The following is a 27,134-nucleotide window of genomic DNA, read 5'->3' on the forward strand; positions in this document are numbered from 1 at the left end:
GCTTGGTTGTTAAACAGTTTCCTCATATACAACATGACACAAAAATGTAAAGGTAAAGACTGAGTAAAACTGATATATTCATTAAAGTGGTACACAAACTTAAAATAAATAAAAAGTGAGGAATGAATGTGAAAGGACGTTAGAAGTCAGCAGCTGGCGTCTATTTACTCACAAGGTGCTCAACTAGACAGCAGAGGCATCCACCCCTTTCCTCCAATTGTGAGCCAACGTTATTCTAAAACATACATGGTAAAACTGAGAAGCAATTGCAGCCTTTTCTCTCCCAAGTGCTTCTCAATTATGTATTAAAGCTATTAAAGAAACTGATATAGGATTCTTAGCTCTTTTAAGAATTTGTCTGAGCAAGTTCTGATTCATTAAAATTACAGACACACTACCAACATTGCAACTGTTTTAGAAATAAAATGAGGAAATATTTTTTCATGAGGGTCTTGAAGTAATATACCCAGTACATACTAAAACTTCCAAAACTCATACAAAGTAGGGGGCAATTTAGTAGACTTCAGTTATATTGTTAAGAGTTGCTTAAAATATGTTACAAAGTATTTAAACACTCAAAATTAAAATGTACACTTTTCAATAAACCATGAAAGATTACCTGCTGTATACGGTTTAAATATATATTAAGGCCAAAACATTAAATTTGGAGAGAATTGTCTTTTTTTTTTTTTGAAAAATTTTAATGAACATTTTTAATTGTCTTCAAGTTAAAAAGTTATAGTTAGAATAAAAACTTAGCAAAGTAGCCACATAGATAACTTTCATGTTCTACAGCTAGTGACTTGTGTGTGAATAGAGAAGCCCTGCAGTATAGTATTAAATATAATTTTTTATACTTGCATATTTTAATGATAGTGATAATTTCTTCAAACCTGCATGTTTCTACTCAATATTATTATATTGTCAATATAAAATTTATGTTGGTAAAAAAATAAAGATTTGACTAATATATCTGTGGAATACAATTAAGAAATCTCATGAAATTGCAGGGACTAATCTTGTTTTCAGATGCCTAACAAAGTGTCTGAGAGATGAAGATACTCTATAGATGTTTAATTAATAACTAAGCATAATCTAGTTTTCACATACATTCAAAATCAGCAAAGTTTACAAAGATACGTAAGTTGGATATAGGCTTTCTGGCTGACTTCATGGGATCCCACTGATGACTAGATGTAAATCTTCATATCCATAGAAAACTGGAAAGCTGTTAAGTGTCTGGGTAAGGACCAAAAAAAACAAAGTCAGGGAAACATGTCACCTAAGTAACGACTGCTTTATAGAGCTGGTAAGAGCAGCCTAATCCCAACTACTGAGGCAACATCTACAAAATAAAATGAAACAAGTGAACCCTGCATTAATGTATGTTTAAGCAAGTTTTATGTTACTGTGTATTCAAAACAAGTCACTCTTGTCAAATTCTATCTTGATGAGGATTAGAAGGAAGTATATTTCTAATTCTTGGTATGACCACTACATTTTTTAACAGAATTTAATTTGGTTGTTAATTAGGAAATGTGAGAACTATAGCAAAGATCAAGAAAAAATTCTCAAGGAAAAAAAAGACTTTCATCATAATGAGAATTATACCAATAAAGGGGTAGGGGGAGAGGGAATTAATCTCACACTTCCTGGGTTATAAAATTAATATACCTATTTCTAAAACTAGTATGGATTATGACAACATGTTGGTCCTACTATGAGTGCTATGAGTGAGGTGCATACAAGTTCTTGTCAGACGAAAAATTTTGTCCTTAACTGGTTCATCAAGCCAAACTTGAAAGTAAACATTTACAATTCTAGTTGTTTCTGTAAATATGGGTTCTTAATACAAACAGGAGACCTAGATTTCCTGAGCTGCGTAACGGGAGGTTTGGGCTAACGGGAGCAGTAGTTGGTAAAGTCAGAAACGATTCTGAAAAGCAGTGGTCCACAAGCAATGAAATTGGTTCTTCTTTCAAAGGGCAACAACAAATTCCTGCTTGACAACAGGCAAGTCACAGCTCTACAGCTATACGCCTTCATGGCCATGGAAAAGAACTAGCCCAGACAGTCATGGGAGTTGCCTACTTGTAACCCCAGGACTTAGGAGGCAGAGGGTAGGTCAAGATATGGGTTTCCAGATCATAGACTGCCTCCAGAAAAGACTTTATATAAAACTTTGAACTGGTACACACAAAATTAGGCATGAAAGTTTCATTCCTGACCAAAAAAAAAAAAGAAAAAGAAAAAGTTGGAATCTTGCGTAAAATATTCAGGCTTTTTAAATATCAAAGCATGAAAAATAAAGTTAGGTAATGTAACCTTCAAAGTATTAGCTGGGTGAAAAATTATCCTCCTATCCTTCTAAAATATCAACATTATTTAACACTTAGAATAAAAGCCATACTGAAACCACAATAAAAGGTTTTCAAGTAATGTTATCTCATTTGCAGAAATACAGAGTCTTCTAACCATAGTATGGGTTAAGTAGGAAAAGGAGACTAGGAATGTTTTCAAAGGAAAACACAAACTACTGACTGGGTACAGTAGTACATTCCTACATTCCCACACTCAAAAGGCTGAGGAAGGATGATCACAAGTTCAAGGCCAGCTTCAGGTACATATCAAGACTCTTGTCTCAAAGAAAAAGAAATACAAACTAAACAGCCATCAAAACCAAGACTGTAAATCTTTATTTATCTGCCTACTAAGCTACTACTACCCCAATTCTCTACATAAGTTGCATACCTAAAAATTGTATCCATTACATTATGATTGGTTTTTTTTTTTTTTTTTTTTTTTTTAAGGACAGAAAATCATCAGTGGACCAGTATTATTGTTGATGGGAGAAAAGGTTGGAAATTTGCATGGATATTTGCCTGAGTGCAGTAATCACATCTCAAAAAAGGGTTTAAAAAGGTGTTCAAATATGTAACAGAAATGAAAGAAATAGGGTCATACTGTTTTCTGCTACATAGTACCCCACATTCTGTGTAAATGTTTCCTTTTACAACAGTTGGTAATAAAAATTTTACTGAACAAGTTTATAGATACTCAATGCTTTTGGGTATATTCATATATATGAATATATATGAGTTTGGGATTTACAATCAAGAAGAAAAGAATAAAACAAAACAGGAGCATCATCACATTGCAATACTATGTCAAAGATAGTTTGTCAAATATCTTTATAGAGTTATAATTCTTCTATTCTTTTTGCTGATCAGGTGGCTATTTTCCTATTGCTGACATAAGTACTTTGCTGTCACAAAGTATGGAACCAGAGAAACCAATGCAATTTTTAAAAAGTGAGAGAGAGGTATGCAGATAGATAGACTGAATATGAATGTGTACATCCATCTTCAGTTAAAGGATAAAGAAATGTATAAATGAAACAAAATACCACTTCCTAATGTAAGCTCTGACTATGAGGCCTACAACAGAAATATGTTTTCAGTACTTGTGAAATAAAATATAGCACTATATTTTGAAATAAATATAAAATATAAGTAAAATATAGCATTGTAAAATGAAAGCACTAAGCATGTACCACATAAGAATTCGGAATACTTATCTTTATCAAGACTGTTATTCTAAATCTAAATCTGGATTTATCTTTCAATTTCTAGCCAACTATCACACACTAACTACAACTTCACGATGCTTTTCAACTCATGAAAATGTATTTTAGAAATTTATTTTCTTTTACATGTTGTGAACAATTTGCTCAGAACAAAAACTGAGAAGAAAAAATTTGTCTCAATTTACAACAGAAAATAAATAATTCAGTTAAACTGAAGTTTTAATATTGATGAAGAAGCAAAATATTGATGTAGAGGTTTGGCCTTCTATACACCAAGAACAACAAGAGTTTTCAATGGGATTACTTGTTCAGACAAGTTACAAAGATTGGGGGGGGGGGGGAGTTAGTTATGAAATAGCTTTTATTTTCATGCTGTAGAAAATAAGTACCAGAAACCTATGTGGGAAAAGATAATACCAGTGGCATTTCAACTTTAAGCATTTTATGCTTTGAACTTTATAAAGTCAAACATGAAACAAATATTAAAAAAACAAAAAACAAAAAAAATTCCTACAAACCAATAATACAAGTGTAAAACCCAACCAAAGGCCTTATGAACTAAATTTTGAAATTTGATACGCAATTCAGGCAAAATTTTTAAAAATGGAGAAACAAAACACCTAACAGAACACCAGTCAAGTCTTCCAACCCTAAAGTCAATATCCAAGCCACAGACAGAAGCAAAGAGAGAACACTCAAGTCTACAACTGGCAGTTCCAACACAATTCAGATCCCGACATTTTCCCACTCAGAAACAAATGCAGGCAGCTTTTCCTGCGGAAAGAGGAAAAGCTTTCTAAACGTAATTTTTTAAGTGACATCCAGAAAGTATGCCTCTTTCTGTCCCTGTCCCTGGCGCCTCACTGGAGGAAGGAGGGGGTTGTTTTTGTATTCTCCCCCACAATCAGATGTTAGCTGAAGAAACCACTTTTGACAACAGCAAATAAAAATAAAAGTGCCCTTCCTTCCTTCCCTGACAGGGTGGACACTCCATCTCACACACCCCTCCTCACTCCAGCCCCTCCTTCACTCAACCCCCCAGCACCACCCCCTCCTCAACCCCGGAGCTCCACTGCGTATGAGGTTTGGTGCTACTGCTGCCCCGGAGTGAAAGTCAGAGCTGGAGGAAGGCAATGGAGCCCCCACAGACACACTTACCTTTCCTGCCCCCCACTTTTGAGTGCCGTCCCTGGAGCTGTGGAGGATGACACAAAGGGTAATAAAGGGGGGGGGGAGTGGAGGAGGAGGAGGAGGAAAAGGAGGAGGAGAGCTGGCGAAGTGGCTGCTCCCGGTGTAGGGAGATGTCTTCAGCCAGGGCCAAGCAGCAGCAGCAACAGCAGCAGCAGCAGTAGCAGCAGCGGCAGCGGCGGCGGCGGCGGCGGCAGCAGCAAAGGGTCTGTGTTGCTAAGAGGCTTTTGGTCTCTTTCTCTCTCTCCTCTCACGGCCACAGAGGAGGAGGGCGGAGGGGGCTCTGGAAGCAGGCGAGTAGAGGGCTGACGGGGTAGGAGTCGTGGATGGGGGTTTTCGAAGAAGAAGAAACTCCTCTCCTCTCTCAGGCTCAATCCCCCCCCCACTTAGGGCTCGGAGCTGGAGGGTGGGGGAGGAACTCAGCCGTCTTCCCCCCCACCACCCCCCCCTCAATTCAAGGTTGAAGTGGGGTAAAAATTAGTGTCCTGTCCCTTTAAAAATAGAAATAAAAGGTGCCCCCCCTCTGCCACTGCCTCTCTCTTCATCATCAGCTGCTGCTGCTGCTGGGGTCTCTCTGCTTGGGGGGGAGGGGGGGCTCGGGTAGAAGAGACGGGAGGCACTCACTGCGCATGTCCCTTTCTGACGGGAGGCTGGTTGGTGGAAGGCTGGGGGTGGGGGGGGAGGGGAGGAAATGAGATGTTTTCCCAGAAGGCTCCAAGGCGCTGTCGACCCGGAAGACATTGTAAGCAGGGGGTAAGAGGGGCGGGGGCGGGAAGAGGGGAGGAAGTTGCTACTCTTTAACACCCCCCCCCCACCACCAGCTGCCTCCTCCCTCCTTAGGGAGAGTGGAGGGACGGAAGTAGGCGTGGCCCGTGGCGAAAAGAGGTCACGTGTTGGTCCTGGGCGGGGCGGTAGGGGCGGTGCGAGCGCAGCGCATGCTGGGAGTGGTTGTGTGCGCTTGGCAGCAGCAGGTGATGCGGAGAAGGCGGTGAGCATCCATCCCGTGTCCTCACGGCCTCTGGTGGCCCGTTATGCCCAGGTAGGCAGGCCTTCTTGCGAGAGGTAAGGGCTGGTCTCGTGGGCTAGGTCAGGGTGGCCCCAGGCGGGTGGAAAGTGCTAAGATTTCCGCCTGCAGAGGCTGAGAAAGAGGTAGGCTTGTGTAGGCCGGACAGGCCTAAAGCTGCGGGGCTCTCCGTCTCCCGGCGAAGCTTGTGGAAGGTTCCCTGAGCAGGGCGGAGTTCCGCAGAGACCGACTGGAGAAGGCGTGTAGGTGATTCTCATGATTGGCCAGGGTTGAGACAAAATCTGGGTCTCTTCAGGTGACTAGCCACTTTACCCTTGCTTTGGAGCATGCGACCTAGTTGGAAGAGCCAAACCGGATGTATGAATGTTGATCACCTTCTACGTAGTAGCCTTGCTTGTGTTGGCTGTGTACACATCCTGCCTGCCTGCCTGCTTTTCTATTCTCTTTGGGTTTTTGGAGAAGCTGTAGGCAGGGAACGGACAGGAGAGGTTTGCGTGAAGGCTCCTGCATGCTCCCTTTGCCTTTAACGCTGCAACACAAAAGATTGCACCTCCTGAGGGTGCGTGAGAGTGTGTGGTCCGTCATACTGAGTTTTGTCATTAAAAAGGAGACACCTTGAAATTTTCTTGTAGAGTACAAGAGAAAGCTTTTTATGTGAGCGGTTCTTTTACTTTTATAGTGAACTAACAGTTTCTTTTCCATCTTCACTTTTTTTTAACAAGTAAAATCATCAGTCTTTTCGTTGCTTTTTTGGAGGATTATGTAATGATCCCAAAGACTTAAGACTTTTTTTTTTTTTTTTTAAGAATCCGAAGGTCCTCGAACTTAACTGTTTGTCTTATTAAGTTTAGTTCGGCTCAGTAGGATTTACTGTCAGTTAAAGTTACTTGTTTTCCAAATCGTAGGTTGGTGCAAATCTGTACATTAAACTATTCATGTTTCCATGGTTCAGGGCCTACCTTTTCTTTGTGTGAGGGGAAGCTAAGCATGTCACGTGGGCTCAAAACAAAACTCCCAATGCCCTTAAAATTTCATTATTAGAAAACCTAATCACAATCTTGCTTCAGAAAAAAATATATAGCAAGAAAAGTAATATGGCCTAAATAAAACTTTTAAACCCATTTTATGTGAGGGGCTAACTATAAGGGAAAGTGCACAAAACACAAATGTAACGAACAGCTGTAGCATAGCCTGTAACTGCTATGAATCAAGAACTGCAACATTGGTAGCACCTGGGAAAATCATGCCCACTAATCCCTGCCAGACAGGTCTTCCTCAGGTGCCTCCTAATTTATTACCACTGTCTCTATTCTTGTGGCCATCACTGCTTGTCTTTTGGTAGATTGTAAAAACGTATGTCATCACTCCTAAACAAATAATAATTTGTAGGTCTCATACCTATTAAGTGTCGTTTTCTGACCTTTTAATTTACACGGCTGAGATTTGACCTGGTTAACATATTTTGCTGTAATTCATACATTGTCATTTTGGCGTAAGAGGATCTAAATCCGAGCGTTTTGTAAGAATAAGCCACAATTAGTCTTAATGAACTTTGGGCTAGTGTTCATCTTTTTCTTTTTACTACTTACAATCTACATATCTACATAATAATCTGGCTGTCTACATAAATGCTTTCTTATGAACATAGCTGTGTACTTTTGTAAATTGTGTATGACTGTCTTCAGTTTCATCAGTTTTTAAAATGGGTATGCCACTTTATACCCCTGCCTCAGTGTGTAATGTGTCCTTGCCATCTCACCACCAGCTATATTTTAATTTTGCCAATCTGATGAGTGTAGTTTTATAATTTGCACTGTCTTGAGTACAGTTCTGTACTGATGATATTGTCTGTTTTTAGAAACGTACTGGATGTTTGGATTGATGCTTTCAGAAATTGTCTTTTTAATCATCTTTTTAAAGTCTTTTATGTAGTTTGTTGTTGTTTCCCATAAGGATTCACAACATTGTGGCAGATAGCTCATCTGTTCATGGAATATTACTTTCTTTCTGGATAGTATGTTTAAACGTCTTAGTTTATATGTTATTATTGTTCCTTGAATTTTATATTTAGCTTTAACTCTAGGACACAGATTTTCAACTTGTGCTAGTCAGTGCAATTGTCACCGGCTCTGTGTGATTTGGAGCACTTGAAATATATGTCAGACTTAGTATGTCTGACAGTTTTGTGTGTGTGTATGGTGGTAGTGGTGTTTCCTTTTATATTCAAAAGTGTAACGTACCTCAGCTTCTCGTTATAATTGTTAAAATTATGATTACTTTTACCTTGTTTTGCTTTATTAAATATACTAGAAAATGTTAAGTTATTTAGTGTTTACATTTATGTTGGACAGCAGTATTCTCAACTATAAATATTGAGTTAGATGTTTTCACATCTTGGCCACTATGTTCCAGTTAATGTCCTGCATTTCTAAGGTTTGGTATCTTTCTCCTTTTACAAAGGATAGTCTGCAGATGTTACTTAGTGCAGTTTATCAATTCTAGTTTCTAAGCCTTTGTTTTGCCTTCAGTTTTGAAGAATTATGATTTTTTTTTAAGCTTTGTGGATTTTTTGTTTGTTTGTTTGTTTTTCCACTTTGAAGATAACATTCTACTGGGTTTTATTTTGTTTGGTCTGGTGTGGTTTAGTTTCTGTTATGGATTTCCGGAAATTAATTCTAAATCTAATTCCTTATACATTTAAAGAAAATTGTTTTATTTGAAAAAAAAAAAGTTAGCTCTAGTTTCTCTGCTATTTTACTGTGATGAGGGGGACATAGAATTTGTTGTCATGCTTTAGAGTTCTTGAGTCTAGTATCAATAGACTACAGTCTTTGTAAAACATAGAAGGAAGTGTGTGCAGGTACCTCCTGAAAATTAAAACCTTCACTTTCATTGTTACGTACCCATAGTTAATTTGTAACTTTGACAAGAAGTTCAGGTTCTAATTTGTTGTCAGTGTTTTTCTGTTGACTTAAAATGTCTCATTATTCCTTGCATATCTGTGCCAGTTGTGGCCTTTTGCACAAAATAGGAATATGTAAGGTATTTTTGGGAAATCACACTTTTCTAGGAAAAATTCCTAGGGTTGCTATTAGTTGTAAATGACTTTACTCATTCCAGATCTTGGAACTTCCCCACTGTAGACATAATGTAAGGACCAGACAAAATGCATTTTGAAAAAGAAACTCCATTTTGTGTTAAACCTGGCCAAAGGCTGAACCCAGATTCTAGAAAAAACCATAAAGTAATCTAAACAGAAAAATATTCCCTAGCAACACAGTCAGCTCACCTTGGGAAAGTACAAATATACTCTATGCTTGCTGGTCAAGCTGGCCAGCAGGTGGTCTCGCACATAGCAACAGCCAATTAGGAGAATCCAGGCCAAAGTTCCTAATGACCCCATGACTGCTTCAACCAATCTTTTCTATGGGCCAACTTGCCCCCACACCTATTACCCAACCACAAACGCCAAGGCTTGTAATTCCCTGCTTGCAGCTTTTCTGCACAAATGTCATTCAAACTTATATTGTAAAATCCATTTCTTTGTCTAAAGCCTATAAAAACCCCTCTCAATTGAGACTGGGGCCTCTTGCCTGCATCTGCTGTGACAGTGCATAGGAGGTGTGGCCCAGGCTCGAACCTGCAATAGAGACTTCCTTGTGATTGCATTTGGACTTGGCTCGTGGGTGGTCTTTGGGGGCGTGGAGTCACTCAGAATTTGGGCATAACAGTAACATTTAGCAAGCCTTAACATTTTCTGTTGCAATCTTGCCTTTTTCCTTTATCCTGATTAGGTTGCCCTTAATTTCTCAACTTAAGCTGGGTGATTGTCTGAGTACCCACTTTTGGTGGGCTTTGAGCTCTGATGTTTTACCATAAGGCAGCAAAGCCTCAAGTGACTGACTCAGACTTTTCATTGGCCATATCTTTTATAAATGCAAATGTCATCAACATAGAAGTGACCTGATATGGAGCTTATTTCTGGATTTTTTTTTTTTCTTTCTAAATTTGGCTATGTCATTTCAGGTTGCTTTATTTCTTTTATTGTCAAGTATGTGTATGTGTGGATGTGGCTTCAGCAAGATGATCTGCCCAGTTTGCCTTTACCATAACTTTATAGCTCAAATACTCCTTTTTGGTTTTTATTTGAGTGGTAGAGGTTCATGATTCTTCTGAATATGGGGAAAGGATATGTTGACAAGAAGCAGTTGCTTAGGACTGGACAAGTGATACTTGAAATTATAGAAGCACTGAACAGCCATCTATACAAAAGTAAGGTATCAGTGAGAGAATAGGTGTTCACTAATTTTTGGATTTCCTCTTGAGCATTCTTAACACCTATGTCAGTAAAAAATAAAAGTAGCTTGGTTTTTTTAGATATATGAGGAGATTATATATTGTATTTCACTTTTTTCTTGTGCTGCTAAGATTCAGCTTCGTTGGTACATTAAGCTCTAGTTCATACATTTCTATTATATACTGATGTCTCCTGTATCAAATATAGCGAAAAGGTGTGTAAAGGGTTAGGCTATTACATCAAAAAGCTAAGTCTACATCATCCTTAATAGTAATTCCTGAAATTGAAAAGCAATGCTATTCAAAGCTGTATAGTTTAATAGCAGATTAATTAACAAAAATAACTGAAAAATGTTGTGTGGCAGGAAACACAGACTGTGGCTGCCACCTTACCCAATATCATAACCTTCCTGGATTAAGCAAAGTGCCAAGTAATGACTAAACTATATTAGTCTCCCCTGTAACAAAGTTGTGAGGTGGCTTTAAATATAAATTTTTTTATTTTTTATTTTTAGGTTGGTTTCTGAGACAAGATTCTACAAGGTAGTCCCAGGGTGCTGTAGGGCTCCCTGTGTTGTTTGGGCTGGCCTTGAATTTACCATGGTTCTTTTGACTTAGATTCTAAAATAAAGAATTACAGCTTGTGCTACCACAAGAAATAGTGATTTTACTTTTTAAATTGTTACCTTAGAATGGAACAAACTTCTTAAAATATTTTGTAGTTTTAATATCTTGTTTTCTTGTACCATAGAGGCAAATGTAATTTCAGAATTAAATTAATATGTAATGTAAGTTAAACATACAGTTTTAACTAGGAGTAAGTGTCCACATCCCTGCTTAGAAACCCTATCTAATCCTCTGTACTATTGAACCAGTTTCTAGTATGAACTCTTGCTTTAGTATATTTTATTATTTACAGTTAATGAGCCAATGTTGAAACATCAGTGTAAGTCCAGAGTTGACAGTGGAATTGTCTTTGTATTATACATCCTGAGAGATGTCATTATGGTATCACTAGTATGCTGTTATGAAAAAAAATTCTCTTGTGTAGAGGATTTTTAATACAGCAACATGGCTGCTCTGGCAAGAGATCACATCCGCAAACCTTCTTGATGTGTGTGATCCAGCTGGAATGACACTCCTTTAATCCCGAATAATGATGTCTAATTGAGGGGCGGACAAAGTGACAAATCACAGAAAGATTTGAAAGAATGAGTTAGAGATAGGAAATGCTCAACTCTTATGAGAAGAGACAGGAAAAGAGCAGTACAGGAGAGCTGCGGAGTGCAGTTGAGTTTGTTCATTCTGTTTATTTCTGTTCAGTTCATGCAGTCAGCGCAGTGCAGTTCATGGAATTGGGGGGCAGAATCAGTCAGCTTGGAGAGGAGTTTGAGCCAGAACAACTGAGTTGAATTACTCAGCCAGAGTTCCCAAAGAACTAGAAAGCTCATTCAGAAGAAGGCTTGAGGCTGAAACATTCTAGGCCCAGGTTAGCAGACTGAGGCTGGAAGCTGAAGCCTTCAAGCTCCTGGCTTTCGGAAGATTAAAATTGTATGGAAGCTAGAAGCTTCCAGGCCTAGGCCTAGGGATAGTTAGATAGAAATGCTCTGTCTGGGCTCAGCCTAAGCCATGTATTTGTAAAGCTTGGGTATGACTCTCATCTCAGCCCTTTCTCCCGGTTGGCTTCTTTCACTTAGGAGTAGCTATCTAAAGTTTTCTCCTCTTTTTTCATGGCTTCATAGCTTCTTTTTAGCACAAAAATAGTCATTGTAGGGCTATACCAGTTTGTCCGTTCTATTGAAAAACATATTGCTTCTAAGTTTCCATGGTACTAATAAAAATTCTTGGTGGGTATGGTAGCATGTGCTTTAATCACAGCTATTCAGGTATTTAGGTAGGAACTAACTTGAATTTAAATGAGTTCCAAAGGAGTCATCAATCTCAAATAAATATGCCATAATGCTGTTATAAAATAGTCTAACATGAGCACCTTAACTCAGCTTCAGGTTCTAGTCTATCGTGACAAGAAAGTCACAGCTGCAGTAACTTGAGAGGTCAGATTACATCCCCAGTCTGAGGCAAAGAACAGTGAATTAATAATGCACTAATAGTAGAGCTCAGCTCTATCTTTATACTTACACAGATCAAGATCACCAGGCTCGAGGGATAGTGCCTCTCACACTGAGTCATCCCAAGTTAATTACTTTTTTGGTTGATTTATACCTAAGGGGTGTGTGGGCATGCATGTATGTATGAGCACATGCATACACCTGCACGTATGCAACTGTGAATAGTATTGTTTTAATTTGGAAGTTAGGTTGTGTTGTAGGAAAACAATAGGTGTTGTTTGGTATATTTCTTACTCATAAACATAATAGGTATTGATTGATATTTAAGGATTTTATACATAGACAATCATGACATCTGTGAAACAAAGACCATTTTTCCAATACTATTTGAATAGAAGTCATGGGGACACTTTTATTTTACATTAATAATAGGTCTGCCAATTCTTCTGTTTCTAAATATTATTACCATGTTGAAAAAAATTCTCATTCTAGTTTGATATATAAATCAAGGATCAGTGTTGTGTTTTGTCAAGTGTTCTTTATGCATCCGTTTGTAAGATCATGATGTTTGCTTCTACAACATTAGTGTGGATTACATTTGGTGTTTTATTAGAATTGGCAGTAAATAAATCTGTAGAAGATTTTCTATTTTAAGCTAGTTCAGAGTTAGGATGTTTTTACTGCTTGCTGGAAAAAAAAAAAAAAAAAAAACAGGCCCAAAAGCTAAAAGTCCCTCTTGTGTCTTTGCTATATTTTCTTAAGGTTTTATGTGGGGTTTCTTAAATAAGATCTTCAACAGGTATAGGATGTGTGGAGGTAGGGAAACATTGTCTACTCCTGTCATGAGATCTCAAGTTTGTGTGGGTCCGTGGGCTGCGTAGTAGAAGCCACTGAAGAGGCATGTGTGCCTAACCTCTGTACACTGAGAGCATTCAGCAGTAGCCTGAAACCATCTCTAGTCCATTCTCTGCTCTTGCCATATTACATTCAGCACCTCAGTGTCTGCCAGTGCTTCGCCAATGTGGGAAGAAATGCTTTATCTTGTTACCTCAGTATTCTTGTGGATCTAAGAGTTTTTTCAATTTATTCAGCATTTTCTTCCCTTTTTTGTGATTATTGAGATTGTAATTTTCTTACAGTATTTCTCCCTTCCCTTTCCTGCCTCCAAACATCCCATATGCCCCTTCCCACTCTCCTTCAAACTCATGTCCTCCTTTGTTTTTTTACTAATGGTTACTGTATGTACATTCCTAAAAGTGGCCTGTTGAGTCCATATAATGTTGCTTGTATGTATGTTTTCAGGGCTGACCATTTGGCACTGGATGGCCATTTAGTATGTCCCCACCTGGGCAAGACTACTATCTTAGTGTTTTTATTTCTGTGATGAAACACCATAACCAAGGCAACTCTTATAAAAAAGAAAGCACTTAATTGGGGGCTTGCTTACAGTCTCAGACTGGGCCTGGCATGGGTTTTTGAGACCTCAAAGCCCACTCTCTAGTGACACGTTTCCTTTAACAAGACCATATCTTCCCCAATAGGACCACACCTATAAGAGTTTATAGAGGCCGTTCTTATTCAAACCACTACATCCATCTCTCTCACTTCCAACTTAAGTCAATTGCCTGTGGTTCTTTGTGTAGTGTTTAGGCCTTGTGGGCCTTTCCTAATCTGTTTATGCCCATTGGTGTCATCCTTGTTTAGTTTACATTTGGGCAGTCATGTTGGTTAGACTTCATGGTTATAACTTGATGGTACTAGGAGAGACAGTCTTACAGCAAGCTCCCTGGTGATTTGGCTCTTAAAATCTTTCCACCTCTCTTATGTAATGTTCCCTGAGCCTTGGGTGCCTGGAATATTTTATATATGTTTCTATTGGAACTAGGCTCCACCACTCTGCATTTTGATTGGTTGTGGCTTTCTGTAGGCGTTGTCTCCATCTGTCTCAAAGAGAAGTTTTCTTAATGAGGTAAGAAGTCTGAATGTATCTTAGGGTATAAAACCAAGTGCTTAGGTAATTGTTACTCGTTTAGTAAGTTAGTGGTTGTAGATTGTTCTCTAATAACTTTGATATCGTTAGTTCTGAATAGTTGCTAGGTTTCTAGTACCAGGCATGGTATCCTTTTGTTGAGCGAGTCTTAAGTCTAGTTAGAGAGCTGATGGTTACCACCAAATATGTATGCCACTACCTCACTTGTAGGGTTCATAGGTGTCATAGCTGGGTAGGACTGTTGATTGCTCCCTCTTTTGGAAGCTTGTGTGGCACTTTCTGGTACCATGAATGCTAGTCCCCAGGGAGAGGGTAGTCAAGTCAGTTCAAGCTAGAAGGTCTCTGGGTCCTGTTTGTAAAAGTATGGTTTCTTCATCAAAAGGGGCTTACCTCCTACCTCCCAGTGTTGCCAAGACAATAACAATAGGCTGTTTTGGGAATCTCCTAGACAGCCCTAGCCAACAATTAAAAAGAGGAATTCTCATGTCTACTCTTGGTATTTTTTAGGTGGTCTTTGGCTCTTGGGAGTACTATCAACACAGATAAGAAACTAGCCAAGCAAGTGAAAGACTTGTATAATAAAAACTTTAAGACACTGAAGAAAGAAATTGAAGAAGATTATGAATCAGGAAGACTATGATTGTGAAAGTTGCCATTCTACCAAAAGCAGTCCACATATTCAACACAAACCTCATCAAAATTCCAACACAATTCTTCACAAAAATTGAATAAACAGTCTTCAGCCTCATATGGAAACACAGACACAATGACATAAAGAGAATAGCCAAAACAATTTTGAATTAAGAAAAAGGAAAATGCTGGAGATATTACTGTCTCACATTTCAGGTAATACCTATATATGACATTGGCATGAAAAAAAAATTGATCAATGAAATTGAGTTTAAGACCCACACAAAAGTACTGGCAACTTATTTTTGACATAGAAGCAAATAATACAACACTGGAGAAAAGACAACATCTTTAACAAATAGTGCTGGTTAAACTTGATGGCTGGTTGTAGAATAATACGAATAGATCCATATATATCTAAATGCACAAAACAATTGCAATTGGATCAAGGACCCCAGCATAAGACCAGACAACCCAGATCCTGTTATAAAAGAAAGTGAAAATAAGCTTGAGTTTATTGGCACAAGGAAAGACTTTCTGAGCCAGATACTGATAACAGAAGCACAGGTGCTAAGACTAATAATACACTATCCCCAAGTGTCCAGTATCTTGGCAATAACCTACAGTTTTCTAATTGAACTTAGGGTACGAATTATTTTAGCTTGTTCATTCACTGAATTTTTTTCTTTCTACTTCACCTATTTCAGGTAGTTTTGCTAGGTACAGTATTTAGGTTTGCATCTGTAGTCTTTTACAAAACTTACCCAAGACTTCTCTGGCTTTAAAGGATTCCATTGATGAATCAGCTATTACTGTGATACGTTCTCTTCATAGTTAACTGTAATGAGAATTCTGGAATTTTGACTTTTTTTGTTGTTGTTGTTTTTAAAAACACAAATAATATGAATATATTTTCATCTTAATCTCAGATATGGGGATATGGGGATGCTTCAGACTGTCCTCAGCAGCTGACTATGATTTGTCTCATGCTCTAGCAGAAGTGTGGTTTTCCCAGCAGATATTCTTTTTTTTTTTTTTTTTTTTTTTTTTTTTTTTTTTTTTTTTTTTTTTTTAATCTTATGGTGTTGGGAGTTCTGGGAACTTTTCAGAGGGTGTATAAATGCAGGGTTGATGGTTGATCAGGGGTGTTAGATGCAGTTTGTTAGTAGTTATGCTCAAAGAAGAAAGAAATTAGATTCAGGGGTCACTCTCTGTATCTCCCCTCAATCTTTTCTCTCTTACGTAGTAATAGAGGGTGAAATGGGGGGAGTGGGGGTGGAATGTAGAGTGAGGAAAAGAACCCATAAAGTGGTTATTTTGGTTTGGTTTGTTTTTCTTATTGCTTTCAGCGACCTCTTTGTTCTGTTTATTTAATGCTTTAACTATAATATGTCATAGAAACCTCTTGTCTAGTCGTACTTGGTATTGTTTGCTTCTTTTAATTGTGTATCTTAATTTGAGGACATTTTCTTCTATAATTTATTTTCTATTTTATTTATTTTAAAATCTAATCTAGTCCACTGGCTTTGGTTTCTTCTCCTTCATCTACATCTGCCTTTTAAGATTTGGTCTTTGTAAAATGAAAAAATGACAGAGACAGTTTGCTGCCTGAACAGTCACCCAAGGCTCTCTGTAATGTTGGAGCATCATCTTCAGCCTTCTGACCCAGTATATCTGGCAGACATTTTTGTGAGGCAGGAACTATTGAGGACTTGCTTAACCTGTCTTGGCAGAGTTTGGCTATTGACCCTGCCTGCGTCCAGCTTGCCTTTATCAAGGCAGAGTTCTGTCTATGGCAGAAACAAGGACATTTTGCCCAGTGGCTGGTTTGCTACATTTAAAGCCCTCTACATAAGGAGGTTCTTTGATGCTCGTTATCTTCTTTGAGGTAGGCTAGGTGTTGCCAGGAATGATGTAGTTTATTTTATTTGTGTAATAATATAAATGTGTATGTAAAAAAGAAATAGAAAAAAAAAAGAAGATTTGGTCTTTTCATGATGTTCCACAGTTCTTGGTATCACCCCCTCCCCAGTCTCCTCATTTTCTTTGCTTGCATGGTTAGTACAAGTTTCTACTTCAAGTTCTGGTATTCCCTGTTTTTCATTTTCTATTCCACTAGAAAGACTTTCTCTTAAGTTTTTTACTTGGGCTATTAAGTATTTTAGTTCCATCTTAATTTAAACTTGTGCTCTACTCAATATGTATTTCTCTATACTGAATTCAGTTTTCAAATCCTGAGTTGTCTTTCTCATTTCATTTAGCCATGTACAGTGTTTTCTTGGGTTAAGCCTCAGTGTGTAGATTGTATAATATACTTGAGTAGAACAGGAAATCGGAGGTGTTCTGTAAAGAAAGGTAGGTAGGAGAACCGTTCTGTATGAGAGCAAAGTATTTGAATTGTACATTTAGGAGGAAGGAAGAACCATATCAATTTCAGAGTGCAAATAAGCCTGTACATGAAACAGCTGTAGGTTTTTCATTTGAAAACTTTAAACATTTTTATATTAAAGACCTTGTATTTGACTTTGTAAATGTAATTTTTAAACTATCTTTTAAAGCAGATAGTGTTTATTCATCTTTTTTCTTTTCTTTTCTTTTTTAGGATTTGAGTTAGTCGAAATGAGCAATCGTAAAACCAAGAGTAATAGCAGAATGCATGCTGAATGTTTTTCACAGGTTAGTATATATTTCCTTAATCTCAAAATCTTGCCAAACATGATCAGAAAAATAATCATCTTTTTAACATGATTTTTTTTTTCTTAGCACAATTAAAGTTGCTTTACATTCTTAGGAGAGCTATCTTTACACTTTCCTAAGAACAGTAGGTAGAAACAAAGCTCTCTAAATTGTAAAAACTACATGTGAAATCATATATCGTATTTTTATTGTTTAAGTTCTTGAAGACGTCTGTTTTATAAACCTGTTTTATATTGATCTCTGAAGATACCTTGTAACTTCACCCTTTTGTGTTTCAATAGTTGAATCCTAACTTTTACTATGCCTTTCTAAAATAGGCTGGTTGAAATTTAGCTAAATATCACATACAAGGTTTGTACTTCTTCCGTTATGTATATTCTAAAGTATTTTCTTTTAGATGTTGTTATATGTGAAACTATTTTTATAATTTCATCTGTGTTTAGATCATAGTTTATAGAAATGTAGTTACTACTAATACATTGTAGTCTTACTGAACTCATTAGTTATTATTGGTTTTTTTTTTTTTTTAAGGGGCACTATGGCAGTGGAAAGGACAGTGCTAGGGATATCACCAGAGTTTTGAGCATGACAGACAAGTACTATTTTGTGCCACAAGCTTCTGATGACAGATGGAGAACAGTCTTTTACCAAATTTTGCTGATACTCTTTACCAATTTAAGCAAGTCTTTTTATCGTCTTTGTTCGTTGAGTATTTCTATATTAGATGTTTGATAATACCTAAAAAGCTGTATTTTAAATACTAAGTGTGTGGAAATGTGTGTTTTCCATAAGAAGTCTATAATTAATCTAATAGGGAATTGCCATAATAATTCTACGCCAGCAAGGATCTGGGTTGACTTCAACCATGTTTACTTTTTCAGTCAGTGCTAAATTTTATTGACAGACTTAAAAAGACCTTTTTCTCTTGTGTGTGTGTGTGTGTGTGTGTGTGTGTGTGTGTGTGTGTGTGTGTGTGTGTGTTTGTGTGTGTTTGTGTTAAATATGTATATGCTGGCCTGTGGTGGATGCTAAATATCTTCCTCTGTCTTTCTCCATGATATTCTTAAATAGGATCTCTTGGGCATAGAACTTGCCAGTTGGGTAGACTGACTGGGCAGCAAACTCCATAGTCTCCTGTCTCTACTTTCCAGGTCTGGAGTTACAGGCATGAGCTTTCTGTGGCTGGCATTTTATTTGAACTCAGCTTCTCATGCTTTCACAGCATACAATTTACCAACTGAACCATCTGGTCAACCTTGAGCTCACTTTTGTTTTTTTATAAGAAAAATTACTGCTGAATAGATATGTAGATCATTTTTATATGTGAAGTCAATAGTTCTTCCAGTTAATATTATATTAGCTACGTAGATGATTAGTTAGAATTCATTGATTCTTTAGATATCTAATAGCCCATTTTAGTGATTAGAGTATCACCTATTACCTGTATAATTCCTATATTGTATTACAGATAACTGTTTTAATTTTCAAAACACCTAGGCATGACACAAAAGTGTTAATTCTCCATTATTTAGATGTTAAGAATGGAAAAAGACATGATCTTTAATGTTCATGTAAATGACACCAATCCCATTGTTGTTTGTACTTCATCTAAAGTAATAGCCATATGAATCATTACTTTATTCTTTCATACATGTTAAAAAAAAAACTCACATTATATCTTTGGTACTTTAAGAATTTGACAGCTATTAATTTGGGATAAGCAAATAATCCTGTAGCCTTTTTTTTTTTTTTTCCTTTTTTTAAGATGTATTTATTTGTTATATATACAGTGCTCTGTCTGCATGTACACCTACAGGTAAGAAAAGGCCAACAGATCACATTACAGATGGTTGTGAGCCACCATGTGGTTGCTGGGGATTAAACTCAGGACCTCTGGAAGTGCAGTCAGCGCTCTTAACCTCTGAGCCATCTCTCCAGCCCCAATCCTAAAGTGTTTATACCACCACATTTGTTCAAATCTTAGACAGCTTCCTGACTTACTGAGTATTGTCTCTGAAGGAATAACTTTACAATGGCTTTCTTTTTAAAAGACTGATTGATGATTTTGACATGAACTTTTCCCAACTTAACCCTAAGACAAATTTGAAAACATACCTACTTTTAACAAATTCTTTTTTTAGTTTCCTCTAGTGATGTCTTACCTTTCTTACCCCATTTATGTACTTAATTATTTTTTCAGTTATGATGATAGAAACCAGGGCCTGAACATCTATAGTAAGCAGTAGGTTTACCATGGAACTACATCCCTGGGTCTGATTCCTTACTTTTTAGACTAGTTAAATGTCATTTCTTTCACATAATTAACTACTGGCTTGTAGGTTGAACTAGTACTATTTTGTAGTTTGCTATTTGAATTTGTATTTCTAACCCTAAAAGCATGAATCATATCTTTGTGGTATTTCTATGCTCAGACTCTAATGGGTCCTTAAAACTACATGAATCTTTAAGCTTAGTTTTCTGTAGAATCCTGACTTTTGAGGCAGTTCCAGATTGATAGTGACTAAGCTAAGCCATTTATTTAGATGACTTAGTCTCTAGAGACCATTGACTGTGTGGTTGCAATGGCATTATTGGGTAAGATTTTGTTAGATTTTTTTCTAGTCTTAGTTCTTTGCATAGCATTCTACACAAAGTGGAAACCTACTCATTCACCTTCATTGAAATAGCCTTGAAGTTGGTGAAACATTTAAGTAGCTCTACCCCCTTCACTGACTGATTCACAACCAAATGTTCATATTTATTTGAGACAAGACAAAGAATCTAGTGCTATAACTCACAAAAATGCTGCTAAGCAGTAAGTATTTGAATTCCTGACTACTAAAAATAAGCTTTCACATTCATTTTTATTACATGTATGATATTTTTATTTTATTTGTTCATCTTATGCTTATCAGGTACAAAGAATTTTACGTGAAAGATTCTGTCATCAGAGTCTACAAAGCAACCTATTTGGAGTAGAAGTACAATATAAGTAAGTCTGATGTCAGCCTCTGTATTATAAACTTGCATTTGCTCTCCAGGTTCTTTAAAGACTAGTCATACACAAATTTAATCTTAAATTATGGTGTTTTATACATAGAAACCGACTGTTGTGGAATAGGGTCACATACAAGTACTTATATAATGCAGTGGTCCCTTAATACTTCTTGTGTGTCTGTTATCTCCTATTATTGAGAGAATTCTTGTCCTTAACACCTGGCAGCCAGCTCAGATGATGATAATAACCAAAGTGCTAGCAAAAATAATTATCTCTAAGCCCAGAGGACATCAAAGTTAGCATAATTTTCCCTTACCCTCTACTACTGTAAAACTCAATAAATTACAACCTTGCTGGGTTTCCTTTTCAGGGCTCTTAGAGATTCTCAACTGGAGAGTCAAATGTCCCTTTCTTTGTATTCTTCAGTAGAGGAAAATTTAAGTCCTTTATAGGCTAGGGAACCCAAAGCAGAGAATGAATACTTGCTTTCAAATTTAGCTTTTTAAAGGTATGACCCAATAAATTATTTCACCTTTATTTTTAAATTTTTCACCTTTTTATATCATTTTAGGCATTTAATTGAACTTCTCAAAAGAACTGCTATCTATGGAGAAAGTAACTCTATACTTATTGTTGGACCCCGAGGATCAGGAAAGACCATGGTAAAAAAGTCATTTTCGCAGTTATCATTGCTTTAATAGACATTTGAAGTTTCTTACATCAGATGATACTAAAAATATTTTCCATTTAATTAATTGCAATGTTCTTTGTTTTTTATTCCTTTTAAATTGCAAAGTTAGAATATGATATTGGAGATGATCATGTTTTTTTAAACCTTATCTTTCCTTATAGTGACAGTTTTTTCTAAATATTGGTTCTGTTATTTTTTTTGTTGACAAGGAACAAGCAATACTGATCATGTACTGCCCATATATTACACACACACGTGTGTTGCGCATGTGTGCCTGTATATACCATGTCATGTGTAGAGAGTCAGAGGATAACTTTGGTGTTGATGCTTGGTCCTCATCTTTTACCTAATTTGAGCATAGGGGTCCTCTTTAATGTTCTCTGATCAGTATATTCACCTATAATCTTTCAGAGATTTTACTGTCCTCCCATCTGGCAGTGAGAGCACAATACATGGGTTCTGAGGATCCCAACACAGCACCTCACAGGTCATTATCATACAGTGTTCTCTTCATAGTTTATTATTAACCTTTAAGGAAATCTATCATATCTACTCATGCCTTCTATATATATGTCATAGTTTTCTTCTTTATCATATTTTGTTAGTTATCTCAGAAAAAAAATCTTCCCACATTTTTTTTTAACAATATAGGAAACAAATATATTCATCAACATTTGAATATCTTACTATCTAATTTTAAGGTGCTGAGTTATATGCATTGTATTTTTCTAGTATTCTGTAATGCCAAATTAATAATTTTGTTCTGTGAACTTTACTTTCTTATTTATATACTTTTAAAATAGTTAAGATAGTAAATTAAAATTGCATTTTTATTTTTTAAAATAGTACATGTTGGTTCTATATTATGTAAGCTGAGGAAGATAGTTTTTTTAATTACCGTTTTCATTGTTTAAAGCACATAAATTGCTAATTAATAACTTTTTTTTAAATTTTCACATTTCTTATAAGACTTTTGACACTAACCTGCTTTGGTCCTTGTGCTCAGTGTAGCTACTATTTCCTTCTTGTTGGTTGGTTGGTTGGTTGGTTGTTTTTGAGATAGTTTTCTTTTGCATTTTACTTAGTGGCATTTTGTTTGTTTTTAAAGATTTATTGATTTATTTTATGCCTGAGTACTCTATCTGCATGTACAGCTCTATGCCTGACGAGGGCACCAGATTTCAATATAGATGGTTGTGAGCCACCATGTGGTTGCTGAGGGTTGAACTCAGAACCTCCAGAAGAACACACAGTGCTCTGAGTTATCTTCAAGCCCTGTTTTTTGTTTTTTGTTTTTTTTTTCCCCCTTTTTAAATGAGGACTGTGTAAAGTTCATTTGTGATTTCAGTTGTGTCACATAACTTACCTGGGGGTGTATTCGTGCTCATTGCATGGTTTTGTTTAAAATTTGTTCTGTGAGGAAAATCCTAGGATAAGATTTTTACATTATGTAAATAGCTAAGTCACACAGTCAGAAACTTGAGATCCCTCCGGCTTACTAGGACCTTGTTTGCCCTCCTTGTAACTTACTGTGACTCATACACCATCTAACAACAGTAGTGGACAAATCCAAGGAAATAAGTCTATATAGATAAGTTACATAGAAGAGTGTTTATACTCTCTTGATGCACTTCTAATGTCTGTTCCTTAAAGGATTTGAAGTGTTTTATAATAGTGTGATTCATAAATTGAAATAACAAATGGCAGCAGAACGATATATAAATGTCAGTGAAATGTAAGAAATAGGAGGCAGCAGACAATGCAGTGATTTTTAAATAGATGTTAAAGGTGGTCTTTAAAGGGAGCCAGCTTATATGATATACAGAGTCTGGCCTGATCCATAAACAGGAAAGTACCATCTTGTCCCTGATAACTCAACTGGGTACTCCAGTAGTCACACAGTTGTACTCAGATTGGTTTTCAGGAGGCTCAAGATCTAGAGGACTAGTGATCACAAGTAGAATTCCATGTCCTTAAAATATATGCAGCTATACCAAAAATAGTTTCTATATTTACTATCCTTTTGTGAAAGCTAGCAACTTGAAATGCAGATAATTTGTTCTTCCTTTTGCACAAAGTTGTGGTGGCAAATAGCTTTAGCTTATTTCAAATGAAATGTTTTATTTCTAAAATCATTTACCAGTTATGTCTGCCTTTGTTAAGTAGTCTTTTCAATTTTTCTTAGCTTATCTATTCTGTTCACTTAGATCTGTTTTCCTGGACCATTTATGTTTGAAGTACAAAGGATAGTCCTTATTCCTCATTTGAAAGATTTTAATTTTCCTTAATCTTCTGAATATAAATATATTTTCATAGTAATTATTATTAGTAATCTTTTTCTAGCTTTCCTGCGTGTGTGTGTGTGTGTGTGTGTGTGTGTGTGTGTGTGTGTGTGTGTGTGTGTCTGTAGACTTATTTGTTTGGATTTGTGTGTTTGTTTATGAAACAGAATCTCATATAGCTTAGGTTGCACATCATTCTGGTTTTCAGTTTCTTACTCTTCTGCCTCTGCGGGATTGCAGGCTTACTGCTGCCACGTCCAGCTACTTTCATCAGTATTTTTTTTTTCTCCTACTTACCTATCCATGAGCAAATATTTTCTCTTTCTTTTTAACTAGTTGCTATTTCTTATTTTACAATATACAAACTATTTAACTGTGTTCTATAGGATTGACATTGGAGGATGAACCATTTACAACCATTTAGGCTTTTCTATAGCTTTTAGCTGCTTTCAATGATACGTGGTAGAGCAAATATTACTAAATTGTAAAATTTACTGAGACTAAAGATCACAAAGGACAGTGTTTGATCTGTAATATAGAGAAAGCTTTAGGACTGTTTCCAAAGCCTATTACAAGTTTAGGTAAATTTTTTAGGTGTTAAAGTATCAGTTAGGCTCTGTAATCTTAAGACTTAGACATAATAGGTTGTATATATTTAAACTCATAGGTATAAAGTAATCTCTTTGATTCTCAACATTCATGTTTAAAAAAAATTAAAGAACAGTGGCTTTGTTTTGTTTTTCCTATATTAAACATTTTACACATTTTTATATTTAGCTATTAAATCATGCTTTGAAAGAACTTATGGAAATAGGACAAGTGAGTGATAATGTGTTACAAGTTCACCTAAACGGTGAGTATATCACTATGTTCCCATTAAGAAATTTTATTTTTAAAACTGTGTGCAAGTTTAATAGCCTTAAGAAATTAAATAAAGGAAAATGTCTAAGGTAAAAATACATACTTCTTAAAAAATAATGCCATCTCCAATGAATGGTTCTTTACCATTTTTTTTAGAGGAAGGAATATGAACTAGCGGGCTGTTTGTTTTCTTTCTAGTTAAATTTTAAAAGCATTAGAAAATGTATTTACTTAGAAAATAATCCATGTTAAATACTTGCTTCATTTTAATTAGACACTTTTAATTGGGCTGTATTTCAGGTCTGCTGCAGATAAATGATAAAATTGCTCTGAAGGAGATCACAAGACAATTAAATCTAGAAAATGTAGTTGGAGATAAAGTTTTTGTAAGTATCATTTCAGATATTTTATTTCTGGAAAGTTAATAAAGACATATTAGAAAATTATATATTAGAAATTGATGCAAGTCTTTTGTTATTAAAAGATGTGTGAGCATACATTTAGTCGTCAAAGTTCTATTTTGGAGATTGTTTTTTATGGGCTTTTATGGTTTTGGCTTAAGTGAAAGTCTTTAAGTCAAGCCTGGTAGAGTAGCATAGGCATGATGAATAGCGTGATGCATTTAAAGATGCCACAGGTGGTTAACGCCTGCGTTACCATGACAACCACGTGACGAGATTAGCCTGTTGGTCTCATGAATGTCTCTCAATTTCAGATTCTGTATTAAATAGACTTACTCTGTGTATCTCACAAGATTATTTTAAACAAAGGAAGAAGCACGAAGCTTGTTGGTTGGATAGTGGTGTGCTGTATGAGCATCTCTCATTTCATCTCCGTCACTTAGGGTATGCCTTGAAGGCCCAAGACCCTGATTGAAAGTGTCCAAATGTCTCATTAGACTGTTTCCCTATTTAGCTAACTTGCATTCCCTAGGGAAAACATGAGTAACCTATGGTCTACTATCCTGACTCTGCATTGCAGCCGAGATACAAATATCTCAAGTTTACTTTCTGTCCACTGCTGTTTCTGCCATGCAGTCCCTCTTACCTTAGCAACTGATTGCTGTGTGCTGCAGTGATCTGAACATAGCTGTGCATGCTTCTTAGGATCTAGTAATTAATTGCGTTCTTTAAGCTGTCAGTGAAGAGCTGAGCCAACCATATGCTCTTCTTCTCTCCTCTGAAAGCTGTTGGAGAGTAAAGTCAAAATGTCCCTTTGATAAGTACTATGTTTACCTTTTATTTCGGGCATAATTCTAAGCTAATAGCCTACTATTTGGCCAAAAGGAGTTCCTATTAGATGCAGGGTAGCTTTTAATTTCCAAATGATCTGAGGAGTTATTTTTAATGCGCGTACATGGATATATCTGTACTATATGTGTGTATACTAATGAGACAGTTGTTTTACCATCCTGTTTAGTCACTGCTATTGTTATCTGACAGGCAGTCCTTTGTGTGTTTAGGTTCTGCATCTGTATATGCAACCAATAGCTAACTGAAGCTATTCAAGGGAAAAAATGTGTTATACTGAACCTGTATAAGCTTTGCACTGTGTTATCATTTTCTAAACAATGCATTAGAAGACCTAATAAATAATACCTAGATAACATTTTGTTTGCTTTCTATTGTTATGATAACATGGTAACCAAAACTGATGAGATATAATGGTCTACTGAAAAACCAGAAGACAGGCTACCCTTGAGTAAATAACTGGCCACTGATTTCCAGACACATGATCTCTATGAGCCAGGGTTAGGTTACAGCATCTGGTGTGCACTGCTTCTTGGCAGTAGTGCTGACACAACACATGTGACCATCACTGTATGAATAGTCTTAAAAATCATTTATGCTGGGCTGGCAAGATGGCGTTGTGGGTAGAGGCACTTGCTACCCCACTTGACAACCTATCAGAACCCACTTAAAGACAGAAGAGAGCTAACTCCTACAAGTTGCCCTCTGACCTCCAAATTACATTTTGGTGTACAAACACACAAACAAAATACATGTAAAGAAAAATGAAGAATCTTTACGCTATATCAGGTTCTTTCAGGCAGAGACCAAACCTATTAAGTTTCCTTTCTCGTTTCACAGCTCCTAAAATTTAAGGTTGACTTTTTCTCTTAAAGTATGTGATTGAGAGGGTGGAGAGGTGGCTCAGTAGTAAGGTGTACTTGCTGTTTCTTCAGAGTACCAGGGTTTGGTTTCTAGTACCCACAGTCAGGTGGTTCACAACTGTCTCTAACTCCAGTCAGGGCACCAGTACTTCTGGCCTCTGTGCACTCGTGTGCACATACCCACATGCAGATAGGCACACACCTGCCTATAAATAAAAATAAATCTTTACAAAAAGATTTAAATCCCAGCATTCAGGGAGGCAGATGCAGGAGATCTCTGTGAGTTTAAGGCCAACCTGGTCTACAAAGCGAGTCCAGGACTGCCAGGGCTAAACAGAGAAACCCTGTCTCAACAACAAAGAAACAAACAACCCCCCCCCCAAAAGATTTAAAATATCTGAATGAAATACAAACTAATAATTTTAATTTAAAAATATATTAAGAGATCTTCCACCTAAATTCTGGAATATCTAAGTAATTATCCAGTAGTCTACCGATTTGTTCTAGAATAATTAAGTTTTGTCCAAAAATGTTTTCGATGTATTCCAAATAAACAGATAAATTTGATGTAATAAACACAAACTCATAAATAAGCATTCTTGGGTAGAAAAACTGAGTTTAATATCTTAAGCAAATTGCCCTTTTTGGATCTGATTTTAATTCATACTAAGTTTTTTGGTGGTAGAAATTAATTTGAGACTAGGAGGAA

The 27,134-nt window shown here is 36.5% G+C and overlaps 1 protein-coding gene across 1 annotated transcript in view; it reads left to right on the forward strand.

Annotated features, from left to right (window-relative positions):
- The first annotated feature begins 14,898 nt into the window (after window positions 1-14,898).
- The window catches only part of Orc4 (origin recognition complex subunit 4), a 32,152-nt gene continuing 19,916 nt past the window's right edge, over window positions 14,899-27,134 (forward strand). Inside the window, exons 1-6 of the mRNA XM_051166105.1 lie at window positions 14,899-14,999; window positions 17,386-17,459; window positions 20,396-20,472; window positions 21,050-21,140; window positions 24,229-24,304; window positions 24,613-24,698. Of these exons, the coding sequence (XP_051022062.1) occupies window positions 14,969-14,999; window positions 17,386-17,459; window positions 20,396-20,472; window positions 21,050-21,140; window positions 24,229-24,304; window positions 24,613-24,698 (435 nt within the window). The 5' untranslated portion in view covers window positions 14,899-14,968. The remainder of the gene's footprint in view (window positions 15,000-17,385; window positions 17,460-20,395; window positions 20,473-21,049; window positions 21,141-24,228; window positions 24,305-24,612; window positions 24,699-27,134) is intronic.

The sequence above is a fragment of the Acomys russatus genome, chromosome 24 (genome assembly GCF_903995435.1).
Source record: "Acomys russatus chromosome 24, mAcoRus1.1, whole genome shotgun sequence".
NCBI lineage: Eukaryota > Metazoa > Chordata > Mammalia > Rodentia > Muridae > Acomys > Acomys russatus.